We start from the raw sequence: 15,776 nt of genomic DNA on the forward strand, positions 1-15,776 counted from the left end.
AAGAAGAACTCTGGGGAAAATCATGCTGGACTAATAGGAATCAAGAACATGGCAGTCAGCCTTGGAGCCAGCTTAGAAAGCCCTGCCTGCTCCCACAGAACACCCGGCGCGCACATGCTTGGCTCCACATGACCTCAACTCAAAGGATCCAGCTGGCCCTAGTGTGCAAGCATCCCTTCCCTTCCTTCCCTCCTCTTCCTAGCCTTTCACCACTCACTACACATTGCCCAAATACCTCCTCTGTGCCAGGCACTTTTTGGCAGCTGGGAACACAAAGGCAAATCCTCTGGGGCCTCCTTGCGCCAGCCGCAGGGAGAGGGATTCCCTGGAAGGAAGCCAAACCTCCTTGCCACTCTCTCCTCCTCTTGGGTCTGTGGATTGCTGTTTGCAACTTGGAGGCAGCTGCACCCTGCCAGGGGCCAGGGCAGTCTGCATTTACTCATACACTCCTTTCTGTCCATATTATACCCCAACTTTCAATTTTGAGAGGTACATATGCAATTTTTTCCTCCCTGTAATTTTCACTGCTGTGGCTGTGGATGTCATAGCAGCTGGAAAATGTGAACAGCTCAGTGCTTTCTGAAAGTAAAGGAGGCCATGCAGCTTCATACGTCGTCTGCTGCTCTTGGCAAGATCCAGCGGTTCTACTGGGGGGGATGCTCTCCAGGCTGTACTGTCAGGGGAACTTTTAACCCAAATAATCCATGTCCCCGCCTACCATTAGCTATGAGATAATTGCCAAGAAGTAAGCGTGTGTGTGCACACAGACACATGCGTGCGTGTTGCAGGGATGTTAGTAGAGGTGAAACGAAGGTATCTGCTTATGCAGTCAAACCATCTGCGTGGTCCTCTGGAGACTTTCAAACCTTTGTGTCTCAGTAACTGAAGGTCAGGACAGTCTGATCTATGCTTTTGTTTGGAAGAAGTGAGTCAAACAGATCCGGGAGGGCTTATTTACCATGTAACCTTGACAATATTTAGTCTCTCTTGGTCTTAATTTTATCATCTGTAAAACAGAGCAGTGGACTTGGAGATATGCTGCCTGGATCCCCTTCCAGGAAGGACTCACTGACCACCCACGGGACAGGTGGTCAGCTGTCAGCTCCTTAAGGATCTGCAGCAAACTGCCTTATCCCAGGTCACGCCCTTCCCTGGTCACCCCACATCCAGCTACTGAGTAAGGTAGAGGCATACAGACGCAGCCATTTCTGCCTGTTGTGGGGTGCTCTGACAGCCAACACCTACTCCAGAGTTCCCATCCAGGCTTTGTTGGACCTGCGTATCTGAGCAACTTCTTCTGCTCACTTCCCCTCCCTGCCTTTTCCCTTCATAGATGTTGATCCTTGATAAACATCTTGAACCCCAAACTCCATCTCAGCATCTCCTTACAGAGAGCCAAACCTGTGACAAATAGGGATAAAGAGTTTCACTTTAAGAGGTTATTGTGTGAAAGCTAAATGGGATGTTTATCTAGTGCCTGCAACATTAACGAAGTATGACAAATGTCTGTTTCTTTTCCTTTTCCCCTAAAAACTGTGACACTAAGTCCCATTCCAGGCCTTGAGGATTTGTTCATTGCCTGTGCTCTGTAATATCAGTTTGGATAAAGTCCAGAGGGGGAAGTGGCCCTGAAAGTTTGTCCCAGCTGCGAAGTTTGAGGACCTGGCAGGGACTCTGGAGCCAGCCTTGTCCCTGTGAAGTTCATTACCCATGGATCACATCAGCCCTCTTCAAGGTTCCTCGCTGAAAAGAAATCCAGCCCACAAATACTCTTTTATCATAATCACCACGTATCCACAGGGTAATTCATAAAAGAGCTGGAAATATATTGAAATTCAATATTGTTTTAGTCCAAATCAATATTAATAATTGTTTGCATTTTTAAAGTGCAATTTGCAATTGAAAAATGCACAAAGATCAACCAGTAGTTGCTAACACATCAAATTTTCCTGTTAAAGGCATAGTCCTTACCTTTAAAATGTTTCTCATACAACAGAGGATGGCTCTGATCCGTGAAAATGGTTATCTATTATTTACGTGCACAACATTAGAATTTGCTTCCATTATGCATGAGCTGAAAGGCCAGTAACTTTTCTTTTTAAGTTCTTGATTTTTAATTAGACTTTTTATTTTGAAATACAGGTTAACATGCAATTGTAGGAAGCAATACAGAGAAATACTGTGTACCCTTTATCCCGTTTTCCCCAATAGTAACATCTTGTAAAACTACAGTCCAATATCACAGTTAGAATGTTGACATTGATACAATCAAGACAGAAGACATTTCCATCGCCACAAGGGTGCCTCATGTGGCCCTTTTACATTCTTTAAAAATTAAAGATTTTTAAATGACAAAGGTCACCACAGATACAGTGGGATTCAAATCATTAGCTCTATTTAGACTTCTGCCTTGAAGTGATTTTTATCATTAAGTGAGGCACTGTTCCAGCTGGGCTTAGTCTGTTCAGACATAGAGCAGTGGTCACTTAGGTAGAGAATAGACCCAGGAGAGACTCGCCTCAACCAGGCAGGCCTCAGGGGTGCATGACTGTGGATCAGAAAGAAACTGAGGACATATCTTTCATTTTGACACTTGCATCAGGGTCCCTTGCCCCCCTCAAATAAGGATAGAGTTATCTCAAAGAGAAACAGCTTGGCAGCTTTGGTCCACAGGGGCACAACATTGACCCAGATTTGTGGCAAGGGACAGTCAGCTGGTGTGGGTGATGGACACTTCACCAGAGGGCCACCTGCTCTGCCTGAAAGTGGCTTCATGCAAATAAAATTCACAAGGTGCCTTTCTGTACTCTAGGACATCTGTTTGTCTCACACCAGAGCTGCAAGGAACTTGGAAACTCACCTGTAGAGCATATTTTGGATGCAGCTTGATTCCAAGATTAGGAAAATCAAATCCTGAGGGTCAACAGTTAATTGGAAGGGCCTCCAGACCCAGAACCTGGGCTCCCCACTCTGAGCCTGTGTGCATCCCATGACATCTGACCGCTTCTGGGGGAGCTGCCTGGGCTCATAAACCCAGTTCCTCTACATCCTGGTCATGTTTCACGCAGGCAGTGAACTTGACCATCGTGGTCCTCCTCAGCTCCTGGGCCCACACCTAGTCACTGTGGGATGCGTGAAACAATAACATAGTGATTTCTGCTCAGTTTGCTTTCATTGATATTTTGTTGTAGTAAAATTACTGTTATTACTATTATTTATATACATAGTACAAAATTTACCATTTTAACCATTTTTAAGTCCAGAGATGTTAAGTACATTCACATTGTTATGCAGCCATCACCACTATGCATCTCCAGAACTTTTTTCATCTTCCCCAACTGAAAGTCTGTACGAATTAATTAATAATTCCCCATTCCTCCCTCCCTGGCACCCCCTGGTAACTACTATTCTAATTCCTGTCTCTGAATTTGATTACATGGAATCGTACAGTATTTGTTATATTGTGACTGGCTTCTTTCACATAGCAAATGTCCTCAAGCTTCATCCATGTTATAACATGTATTGCTTTCACTGTTTTTATTTTATGTATAAATTTATTTATTTATTTATTGGCTGCATTGGGTCTTTGTTGCTGCACATGGGCTTTCTCAAGTTGTGGCAAGTGGGGGCTACTCTTCATTGTCGTGCGCGGGCTCCTCATTGTGGTGCCTTTTCTTGTTGCAGAGCACGGGCTCTAGGTGAATGGGCTTCAGTAGTTGTGGCACCTGGGCTCAATAGTTGTAGCTCACGGGCTCTAGAGTGCAGGCTTAATATTTGTGCTGCATGGACTTAGTTGCTCTGTGGTATGTGGGATCTTTCTGGAGCAGGGATCGAACCAGTGTCCCCTGCATTGGCAGGCAGATTCTTAACCACTGCGCCACCTAGGAAATCCCGCTTTCATTGTGTTTTTTTTTAACAAATTTATTTATTTATTTATTTATTTATTTATTTATTTATTTATTTAATTGGCTGTGTTGGGTCTTTGTTGATACACAGAGGGTTTCTCTAGTTGCGGCAAGCGGGGACTACTCTTTGTTGTGTTGCACTGGCTTCTCATTCTGGTGGCCTCTCTTGTTGCAGAGCACGGGCTCTAGGTGAGTGGGCTTCGGTAGTTGCGGCACATGGGCTCAATAGTTGTGGCTCACGGGCTCTAGAGCGCAGGCTCAATTGTTGTGGCGTACGGGCTTAGTTGCTCCGCGACATGTGGTATCTTCCTGGGGCAGGGATCAAACCTGTGTCCCCTGCATTGGCAGGCGGATTCTTACCCACTGTGCCACCTAGGAAGTCCCCGCTTTCATTGGTTTTTGATCAACTCATGCAAACTGCAATTTTGTTTGGGAGTTTCCTAGCATCATGCTATATTTTAAAGGTTTGGGAATCACCCATTTTACAGCATCTAAATGATTTGCGTATTTGTTTGTGCATGTGTTATGTGTGTTAATACACATGTATGTATAAAAATAGTAGTCATTTACCTCTACAAGTATACTAGTCTTCAAGTCCCATGATTTGCAATCTGCCCTACCAACATGAGGATACAAAAGTGGCGTGCTGGTGGCGAGTGTGCCTCAGGTATTTGGGAGCTGTCAGGTTTCACTGGGCTCCCTGGTGGAGCTCAATTCCTTATCTCTTCTTCAGTCATAGGATTGGGCTACGCATTGGACCTGATTCCAACCCAGACCTGATCAAAACAAATGCACAGCTCCTTGAAACATAAATGACCTTTTTAAAATTCCAGGTTCATGGAGAGCCTCTCTTCAGATGGCCCAGTCACCTCCGTCTATTAACTCAGGCTCATTCAACATGCAGTGAAGGTTATTGATCACCTGTGCCAGGCACTGTGCTAAGTGCTGGGCATACAAAGATGCGCAAAGGTTCTGAGACAGGCATGTGAGTGCCCTCCACACAAGGGGGGAAGAGCTGTAACTGAGGTATACATGCTCACCAGATTGGGGGTACTACCAGGGTGGGGATGGGGAGGGACTCCGTTTTTCTACCTGTATAATTGCTATTCCATACCATGTTCCGTTGTCATAAAACACCCTGAAAATATAAGAAGTTCTGGGCAGAGATGATACCCGTAATGTGGTTCACCCTAGTAGCAATGAAGGGCACTGCAGCCTGAGACACCTTGGCCAGGGTCTCAGGACTCCCTTGCCGTGGCTGTGTGTTTTCAGGCTTCCCTTGCTCTTCTTCGTATGAGCAGTAGTGGGAAGCTGGGCTGTGGCGTTCCTGGTGGGGCCGTGGGGACAAGGCTTGGGGCTGTTTGAGCCTGATTTGTGCCTCAGCCTTCACCTTAGGGTCCCCCTTCCTTCCCCGCTGCAGAGAGCACGGGGGATTGGAGGGACTCCCTGCCTTGTAACAGGGGAGTGGCTATCAAGTAAATTGCTCCCCCCGGAGATGAGGTTTAGTCATGCCTGCTTGGCTGTGCGGAGGCTGAGCCCAGGCCATTTCAGGACCCAGGTCAGCGCTCCCGCGTGTCAGCCGCGGGGCGGGAGTCTGCAGCCCTGCCTCAGAGTCTGAGCACTTGCAGCCTTCATCACCCTCGCAGAGCACTGCAACTTTATGCCTACGCATAAAAACTGGAGGGACTCGTCCCAGAGTTTGCTGCTGCCACCACCGCTGCCGTGAGAGCAGTTTTAATTAGCTGCAGGATTTTAATGAGCTGAAATCAAGAAGAACCCCATCTCAGAAGTAAGCAGGAGCCGCACACACGGAAGAACTGGTCTGACAAAACAGATGGAAGTGGTGTTCTCAGGGGACTGGGCTGTGTGCTTTGTTTCAGCAAAGAGCAAATGAGCTCCTGAGGCCAGGAGGCTGAGGAGGGAAGCCGGGAGGTCAGCCCCAGGGCCGGCCTCAGCGGGGGCAGAGCTGCAGGCGCGGCCCCCTCTGCTGCCACAGCAGAAGGCTCGGTGCCGGATTCAAGGTGACGGCAGTGCCTGGCTCCATCCTCCTCAAGTTGCCATAGCAGCCTCTCTCCCGATGAGCAGCTTCTCCTGGAGCCCTCAGCCGGGAGGGACGTCATTGTTAGCTCCTGCCGGTCTGAGGAGGAGACTGACTGGACAGAGAACTTTCCTGGGCCCGGGGTCCGCACGCCAAGTGGGTGCACCCATGAGCACGTGGCTGGACACCTCCTCCTGCCTCCAGTGGGGCACGAGCGTGGGTCCCCACAGCCAGAGGGGGTCCTCTAGGTGATTGGGGGGAGTGTCCGGGCCTTGGAGCAGCCGCAGCCAAGTGTGTCCTTGGAGCCGTCCGTCCGTCTGCCTGCTGGCCCTTCGCCACTGGAGGTGCGTGTGTTTTGGCTGAATTCCCAAGTCCTTGCTTGTGCCCTGAAGTGAATTTTCTAGAGACAAATTTTTAAATCAGATAAATAAGGAAATAGGAGAAATCCTTGGCCCTGCCCTGTGTCCCAGGAGGTGTTTACAAGATTAATTGGATTTCTTTTTCTTGCTGTAAAAATTGGTGGCTCCATTCAGGCCTCAGGGAGAGAAGCTGCTGGGAGCACTAGGAATTGTGAGGAGGGCAGGACCTTCGGAAAACTCAATGGGCTGTTTATTTTTCTTGCCTCACTCCCCCCTGCCCCCCCCCCTTGTTTGAATGTTCTTATTGTCTGTTGGTCTTGAAAGGGAAGCAGGGAAGTAGGGGAGGGTTTTCCACATGTCATGGGAGCCAAGCGTGACGCAGTACGTGCTGAGGACGCACCAGTCCCAGGTGGGAGCGGGGGCTTGTGAATGTGTTTGTATGTAGCTCTGGGCGGCTCACCCCCAACCTGTGGCAGAAGGCAGTGTCCCCTCCCCAGGCAGCAGCTCAACTCCCAAGAGGGGGAGACAGCCTTTGGGCTGCATCTCCCCATGGCCTTGAAAATTACGTGTGACTTTGAAGACAAGGACCCTCACGGGAACAATAGGGGATCGGGTGGGCACACCCTCTGGAGTGTCTGGTGGTCTGTTGGTGACTTCTTATCTACCCCCATTTAAAGGAAGGGGGTTACTGTAGATTCTGTGATGTTGGCCCCCTCCTGGGGCATTGACGACCCAATCAGACTGCAAAGCAGTCACCCTGGAAGGGAGGCATGCTAACCTCTGATGCCTGCTTGCGTGGAGCAGACAGTTAGCTGATCAGATGGTCTCCAGTGAGGGCCAACATTGGGAGGAGGGCCCCCGGGGGGAGGGGAAGGCTGGGGTCTGAGGCTTAGGGGCTGGGGCTGGGCAGGGGAAGCCATGCAGGGCTCTAACACCAGCTTCCCTGTGTGTGGAGAAGGTGCTTACATCCTCTTGGGGTCCAACAGAGGGGAGAATCTCTGAAATGAGTCACCTGGACAGTTGATGTTCCGGTCACAGTGAAGGTGCAGGTCCTGGGGCTGTGTTCTCTTCTCTCCCAGATCTGGGGGCTGGGATGTGGTCCTCATGCTAGCTCTAGTCACATAGGCTACTGGAGCTTGGCTCCACTGGGTGGGCTTGCTTTGGGCAGGTTCAGAAATGCCTGAGGACAGGTCATGGCTGCAGGACAACGGGAATCTATACTGGCTTGAACGGTGACAGTGTGACAGATTGAAAAGAAGAGGAGACTGACCAGCTCTTTTGCAGTCACTTCCGCAGTGCCAGCTACCATACAGACAATTCAGTGATGATCGCATATGTGTCTGAGTCCCCTTTTTTCATCAGATAGAGTCTTTGGGTGGAGATTGGGTGGCATTGTATTAGCTGTTTGATAGGGCAGCTGTGTACGGTGGCCATCAACTCGCCATCCTTTCTTCCCTCCTTCCTCTCTCCTTCCCTCTCGCCCTCCTTATGAAATGGCCTGATGTCGGAGGTCACCCTAGATCAGATCAGCCCCCTGGCCTCCTGTCTGACGCTGGAGGTCGATGTGGTTGTAAGAGGTGTGGCCAACACCACAGTCAGCATGAACCGGGTGTCCTCACACGTGGGGCCTTGCTTACCGGCTCGCCCCGGGGGTCCTGCACACAGGGCCTGTCATGACTCACGGAAGGCTCTGGGAGACCACAGGCGCCGGGCATGCCGTGGCGGGGCTGAGAGTGGCCTTGTCCTTCCCTGGAGCCTGGGGCCTGCACGCCTGCTTCCGTGTCTTGGCAGGATGATGAGCCTGGGCTGCCATGGGCGGGAAGGCCACAGCCCCTCATGAGGGGCTTCAGGGTCTGAGCCTTTGGGACCATGGGGCTGCCCGTTTTCACCCACCGCAAGCCCAGGGCGGGGGCGTCCCTGGTGGTGGCACGAAGCAGCTGTCTTTCTCTGCAGCAGGAGCCACTGCAGGGAGGTCAGGGCCAGGTGGAACCCCGGAGCCAACGCCAGAGGCAAACGGAGCCCGGCTTAGTGCTGCCTCCCAAACATAAAAGCCAGGAGGTCATGGGAAACTCCTGTGCAGCTCAGCCCAGAAAGCCCGGCATTCAGGCACATTCCCGTGTGTGGAGGCCTGGGGCAGGTTAATTAAAGTTAACTGAGTGAAAAAATAATTACAGAGACGGCAGAGGGGAGAAATCCAAACCTGCAATTTAACTCCCTTCAGCCTCAGAGCGTTGCTGAGAACTGTCTAGTCTTTGGGAATCTTTGTCTGGGCAGAGGAAGGAGGGGCTTCTGTTATTATCACTTCCCGCTTCATGCCCCCCAGGTTGGATGCAGAGGGACAAAAGCTGGGGTTTCCTCCCTCAGCACCTGGGTACCAGGTCAGAGATGGGTTCCCTGGCCAAAGCATCATGCCAAGGAGACCCTGGGCAGGGACCGTCCTTGTGCCGAGCAGCACATCTGGTCTGGGGCCCCATCAGCCACCCAGCTGTGGTCTCAGAGGCAGCTGGCCTCAGCCTCCCTCGGGCACTGCCCTGTGCCAGGGAGGGGCAAGTTCCCAAAGGGCTCCTTGGGTAGAAAGAGGGTGGTATCTCTGGGCCTGGGCAGGTAGGACTGAGTGAAGGTAAGGGGACCAAGGGACCCCTTCCTGGGCAGATTCCCCTTCCTCACCCATCCCACCCCACCATGGCCTGCCCCACTGCAGGAACTTACATCCTTCCTTTAGTCAGATGGCCTTGGGGTGCCCCCATCTTTTCTTTTTTTTTTTTTTTTTTTTTTGGCTGCACCACATGGCATGCGAGATCCTAGTTCCCCAGACCAGGGATGGAACCCATGCCCCCTGCAGTGCAAGCTCAGCGTCCTAACCACTGGACCACCAGGGAATTCCCGGGGTATCTCCATCTTGACCCACAGCCTGGCCCAGCTGTTTTCACTTGGTTAGTATTGGGTATTTGGAATTTCTTCTACTTCGGGAGGAACGAGGGTGGGTGGCAAGCCACGCGGGAATGCTCTGGACCTGTAGTGGCCAAGGCAGCAGGTGTCCATCTGCAGGAACGCAGCCTCTGAGCCTGGGATCTGTCAGATCTGGGTCTGGTGGCCCCATCTCAGCTCCAGACCCAGGGGCTTTGAGAGCAGGGATGACCATAATCTGGCCAGAGCTTCAGCTCCTGCAGGTGCAACTATCCAGTGGGTTTTGATCCCACCAGCCCATCCTTCAGTCTGTCAGGGAGGGACAGCTCTGGCTGGTACAGGTGGGGAGTCACTCAGTCCCTGACAACCCCTGGGTCTGGGAGGTTCCTTCTCAAAGCCTCCAGTTCTGCGGAGACCCTTGTCCCCAACCTCCTGTAAACAGGAGCCAGGGCAGAGAGAGACCCAAGAGCTTCCCTGTCTACTAGGATGGTTGTGAGGGAGAAGGACCCAGATTCCTGCTTGGACAGTGCAGGGGGGTGGCCGCTACCCCTGGCGGTGGGTGATGGAGCTCCACCCTGGGCTCCCCTGGGCAGGAGCTGGGGAGTGTCTCTCTCCATGGTTTTTCTAGAGGTGCAGATACAGGAGACCCTGGCAGGAAGCTGGTGTCTCGGCCACAGGTGGTGACCGGACTTTACCTCCTTGGGCTTGGAAAGGTGAAAGGGACATACTGTACCTGAGTAAAGGTGGAGGGAACTGGGGATTACGCTTGGTCACGTGCAGTGCCTGGGGCCCCTGTGCCTCAGTGATAGACCATCTTTCTCCCCCGCTGCTCCATAGACAGTGGCCTGATGGACGCCTGGTGTGGACGATGAGGGAAGAACGCGCCTCCCACACCCAAGAGGTGACGCCGGAGCGAGCCCCGGATGACCCCTCGCGCTGGAACGATGCGGCTGGCTTGCATGTTCTCATCCATCCTGCTCTTTGGAGCCGCAGGCCTCCTCCTCTTCATCAGCCTGCAGGACCCCACGGAGCTCGCCCCGCAGCAGGTACCAGGTGAGCACCGCGCTCGGCCCCACCTCCTACTTGCCCTGGCTTTCCTGCCCGAGGTGCAGGCCTCCACGCTGCCCTGGTGCCGGGGCAGGGGTCCTGGTGCCCTGCCTCCCAGCAGGCGGAGAGGTCCTGGCCCCCTCCTGGCAGTCATCAGCCTCAGTGTGGGAGCACTGTGTCTATTGTCAGACCACCAGCCTCAGAGTTCTGGCCTCTGGTCTCTGACCTCTGACCTCTGGCCTGTGCACCCCTCTTGGGAAGGGTGGCCAGTCTGCCCATCTCTCAGTTGGTTGTTGCCTTTGGTGAAACCCAGGTTTAAGGAGGATTCTGCCACATGTCAGGGCCTCTTCCACATGTTCTGGGACATCAGAAGATGAATGACTTCCTGAGCCCAGGCTTCCCCAATGGGACTCTGATTCTCTCTCCAGTCCTGGGGGTGCCTCGAATTCAACCTCTCCAGTCTGTACAGGGAGGTCGGGGTACCTCCTGGCTCTGTGAAGCTGAGGCAGCTCCTGCCGGCCCCTCACCTGCTGCCTCCCGGCCCCCCCTCCCTGACTTGCTGAGTTGGGGAGGCAGTGAGGGGAGAGCAGGAGGAATGGTTCTGGAGCCTCGAGGCGGACGGAATGTGGAGAGGGGAACTCAGGCAAGGCCCCTCTGGCTGGGACACAGCCCCTGCCCCAGAGAGCACGGCGGGGCTGGAGGGCAGCTGGCGCCAGGCCAAGGCCAGGGATCGCTCTGCTTTGCGGCGAGAGGAAAAGGTGGTTGCCAGGCCCAAGCACCCGTGCTTCCCAGCCGTGGTCCTGGAGGCCTCGTTAGGGGAGGGCCCGTGACGACACCCCTGTGCTCCAGGACGTGGACAGAATGAAAGAGGCGTGGAGGCTGGGGGGTTAGACACAGGGATTCCCGCGCCATCCCTGCCTGCAGCCCATAGCACGGGAGTGCGGGGCACGGCCTGGGGGCCCCCGGCCCGGGGGGACGGCACGGGGCTCTCAGGCCTGCAGCCTCCTCGGCAGCCCCTCCCTCGGCCGTGGCTCCCACGCTCAGGGCCGCCTGCGCCCACCCTGAGCTCAGACTGGGGGCCGGTAGTTAAACACATGGAAAGGCAGAAGGAGGCCGGAGCTGGGGCCCGGGGCCTGGCAGCGGCTATCAGAGGCCCTGGTGGGAGAGGCCGATGGGCTGATTCTCTCATCACAGAGACTCAGTGAGAGGCAGCCCGGCTGCTGGCCCCTCGGGAGGCGGCGGGCGAGTCACGGGTGTTGACTCAGCCTTGGGCCGGACCCTCCTGGGGGTGGCTGTTGAAGGCGGTCTGGCTGCCTCCCAGCTTCTGAAGAAGCAAGGAGCCGCGACCCAGCTGGCTCCTCTGCTGAGACTTTGCAACCCCACGCGCGCCCCAGAGTGGCGGCGACACTGTCAGCAGAGCCCCAGAGTGGCGGCGACACTCTGTCAGCAGAACGGGGCCCCATGGGCAGTGCCGTCAGGGGCACTAAGAGTTGGTCTCCGCAGTTGCGTGTTACAGGTGCGGAAGCGAGCTCCTGAGAAAGGGCCCTCAGACACGGCCTGGGGTTAATGGCACCGTGCATCCTCGCAACTGATCTTGTGTGTGTGTGTGTCTGTGGTCAGGGCACATGTGGGCAGAGGGTCCGGTGTCTGCGTTCTGCGGGACGAGCCTGGGAGAGACGGCATGAGTGTGTCCACCTGGGTGTCCTGTCTGTGGTATCTTCTGGGGACAGGTGTTATATTCCCGGGTGGGCTCAGGGTCTGGGGGCCGCGACACACGCCCCACCGTGCTGGAGCAGCTGGCAACGCAGGGCCCTTGCCCCTCGTGTCTTCTGCAGGCCTGCATTCCTGTCCTTCCCGCCAGCCAGCATTGCCTGGCACGGCTGCCCCCGTGCACGCACACATGTGTGGATCTCCTTGGTTACTGGTGGGGTGGGGGCCTCCTGGACGGCTGCGGTTTCTGGGGTGGGTGGCATGGCGAGCAGGAGAGAAGCACGGAGACGTAGCTGGCAGGCCACGTAGGAAGCTGAGGTGAACCTCCCCCCGGCAGCTGGCGGTGGCGAGGGCCTGGCAGACCCAGCCTAGGAGCATCCTTGGGTCTTGAGCACCCTCCTTCCGGCTGTCAATGGAGCTAGACCACCCTCACCATGTGCCAGGTGATGGGCAACCTGGACGTCCTACGGAAATCACATCAAACACAGTCATAAAACTTTTAAGTAATGCTTACGTTACTTTCCCTGAGCAAAGTGTTCCTGACACAGGCTGTTTGTGTTGATTTGTTACTATTCATTTATTCTTTCCCTGTACTTCTCACAGCAGCCTAATTGTGATTCGGTACCAAGAAAGCAATATCAAAGTAATTTTCCACAACATTAGTTACAATTTTCTTCTGATCTTTCAAGTGAAACAATCCCATCCTGTTGGCTTCTCTGAGCATATAAACCTTGATTACATTTATCTGTTGGAAACCAGTACTTACAAAGTGTATGTATCCAGTTGCGTGGGTGGGTGGCCCCAAGGGCCCTGGACAAGTCAGGATTTCTGCTCATATGAGGTGTAGATGTGGGGGGCTGTGCTGCCATCAGGATCAGGCAAGGCTGTCAGTTACGGGACAGGGGGGCATCTACAGAGGAAATTCCACACGGGATACTCTGGCTTTCCCAGCAGTAGAAACTTCCCCGGGAATGGAGTGTCTGGGATCTGCTCTTGGTGAAACTGATCAAGGTGGGAGGGGAGGGTGGGCAGGTGGAGATCCAGAAACAAGTTTGAGAAGGGGGGCAGAGCCTTTAGTTGTTTGTGGTCCCTTGGGGTTGGGGTGTCCTTCAGATTTCTCCCGTGCAGCTACCAGCTGTTAAAAGCACCTGAACTTCTCAGAGACCAGTCAGCAAATCTCACCTGGTGTGTGCATTCGATGCAATCCTGTGGGGCTGCCAACTTTTGTAAACCCAGCGATATTTTCCAAAATGTTTGCTATATTTTAAATCAAACCTTTTGGAACATAAATCGCAGCCAGTTAACCCACCTTCAATCTAAGATTAGATTTTCTTGGGTATGAGAGAATCCATCTATCCTACTATTTTTCAGTATCCAATACTGCCAGGCCCTGAGGCCTCAGGAAACTCACTTCTTGACCCAGGAGACTACACTTGCCCCTTCCCTACGTGGAAGAGAGCAGGCCGGAACCGGGAATAACATCCCAGCGTGCTGGCCCTGGAGGTGCAGAAGGCACACTCCACGCGTGTTTGGGCAGACTGACTTTTTATGAGCTGCCTGTCTTTGTGAACTTTGTGTTATGGAGAGCTTGGGACACACACAAAAGTAGATGAGAATAGTGCAATGAACCCCATGCACCCAACACCCAGCAGCTTCAACGGGGCCGCATCCGCAGCTCCGTACACTTCTCTCCTTTTGAAGCGTGTACCAGGTGGCCTATCAATTCAGGCATAAATATTTCCTTTCTTAAAAATTTCTATTGGAGTATAGTGGATTTACAATGATGTGTTAGTTTCTGCTGTACAGCAGGGTGAATCTGTTATACATACACATGTATCCACTCTTTAATTTTATTATTATTATTGTTGTTATTTTGGCCGTGCCACTCCTCATGCGGGATCTTAGTTCCCCGATCAGAGATCAAACCCATGCCCCCTGCAGTGGAAGCACGGAGTCTTAACCACTGGACCACGAGGGAGGTCCCTATCCACTCTTTTTTAGATTCTTTTCCCACATAGGTCATTACAGAGCACTGAGTAGAGTCCCCTGTGCTGTACAGTAGGTCCTTATTGGTTATCTCTTTTATATACAGGAGTGTGTATCTGTCCATCCCAGTCTCCCAATTTATCCCTCCCCCCTCAGCTCCCTTTTCCCCCGGTAACTATAAAGCCATAAATATTTCAATACACTGTTCCATTTAAAAGATAAGAACACTTTTTCTTTTTAAAACATTCAGTAGTTCTCCGATTTCATCAAATGACTAGGGTTCACATTTCTAGTCATCCCACAAATATCATAAATACCTTTATTTCCAATTTGTTTTATCCAGTATCCAGATAAGGCCCACACGTTGGCAGTTGGTGGATGAGTCATTTAAGTCTCTCTCCGTCTGTAAGCGGCCCTGCACATCTTTATTTCTCTCCTGCTATTTATTGGAGGAAACTGGGTCGCAGGTCCTGTAAGTTTCCCACAGTCGGGATTTTTGCTGATCCTGCCCGTTTGGTGTAGCTCAGCACAGCCTTCTGCTCTTTGTATTCCCTATAAATTAAGTAAATTTAGCAGCTTGATCAGATGTAGGTTTGTTTCCTTTTCTTTCTTTTTGGCAAGAATTCACGTGTGGTCCTCTGTTCTTCCGTTGGGAGGCGCGCATCTGCCTGGCTTTCTTTTGGGATGTCGGTTAGCTACTGACCCTGTGCCTAGATCATGAGATGTTCTTTCTTTTTTTAATTTTTTAAATTGAAGTATAGTTGATTTACAATGTTATGTTGATTCCTGCTGTACAGCAAAGTGATTCAGTTATACATATATAATATATATATATACATTCTTTTTTTAACATATTCTTTCCCATTATGGTTTATCCTAGGATATTGAATGTAGTTCTCTGTGCGACACAGTAGGGCCATTCTATACATAAAAGCCTACATCTGCTCACCCCAACCTCCCACTCCATCCCTCCCCAACCCCCTCCACTGCGATATTCTGACTGTTAACATTCCTTCTGAATCCTTTTCAGTGGGATGGATTTTGTTTTAATGGGGTGAGGTGAGGCATTGTTAGTGACCCATGAAGCCAAAGTGGACCGTGGATGGATTGGCTTATTCCCTGATAAATTTTAAAAGCGTGACCTTATGATACAGATTCTGCTGTTGGCACACCACAAATAGTTTTGTTTTGTTTTTAACGTTTGGTTTTGGCAGAGTGGATTTTCTTAAAGCGGGCCACTCCACATTTTAGTCAAGTAGCTCTTTGCTTTCCCCAAAGCCATGGAGTTGTGAGTGGGGGCGCTGGGGTGCCGAGGGGGGGAGGCAGCCACGGTGATGGCTCACAGGCAAACAAAGGGACAAGACAGCCTCTGATGACTTGGTCCGCGGCTGGGACCGGGGGCATTCCTTCCAGGGCATCCGGGAATCATAATAATAACAAAAGTTTACTACATGCCAGGGCTTGTGCTAAGCCCTTTACATGTTTTAATGCATGCAATTCTTATTATAAATGAGGTCCTGAGACTTACAGGGTGCACATACAGACCACACTGATGGGGGCTCACGCTCCCAGCCACTCGCTGCATACCCACCGCTAAGACAAGCAACGCATGTGTACTTGGCACTCATTTAATACTTTCAGAACCCCCTGAGTTAAGAACTATTACACCATTTGACAGGCAAGACCGAGGTAAGAGTGGTTACGAGCTGTGCCCAGGGCCATAAAGCTTTGGGCTTCAGAGCCCGGATTCATCCTTAGGCAGCCTGCTGTTGCCCACGGCACCTACTGCCTTCCCAACAGCAGTGATGCTCGTTAGGTCTGGCC

General features: G+C 52.2%; 1 protein-coding gene across 1 annotated transcript in view; it reads left to right on the forward strand.

The window, feature by feature from the left end:
• The window catches only part of CHST8 (carbohydrate sulfotransferase 8), a 126,553-nt gene that overhangs the window by 49,178 nt on the left and 61,599 nt on the right, over positions 1–15,776 (forward strand). Inside the window, exon 2 of the mRNA XM_057712897.1 lies at positions 10,047–10,262. Coding sequence (XP_057568880.1) covers positions 10,133–10,262 — 130 coding nt within the window. The 5' untranslated portion in view covers positions 10,047–10,132. The remainder of the gene's footprint in view (positions 1–10,046; positions 10,263–15,776) is intronic.

This window comes from Hippopotamus amphibius, chromosome 16 (assembly GCF_030028045.1).
Source record: "Hippopotamus amphibius kiboko isolate mHipAmp2 chromosome 16, mHipAmp2.hap2, whole genome shotgun sequence".
Lineage (NCBI taxonomy): Eukaryota > Metazoa > Chordata > Mammalia > Artiodactyla > Hippopotamidae > Hippopotamus > Hippopotamus amphibius.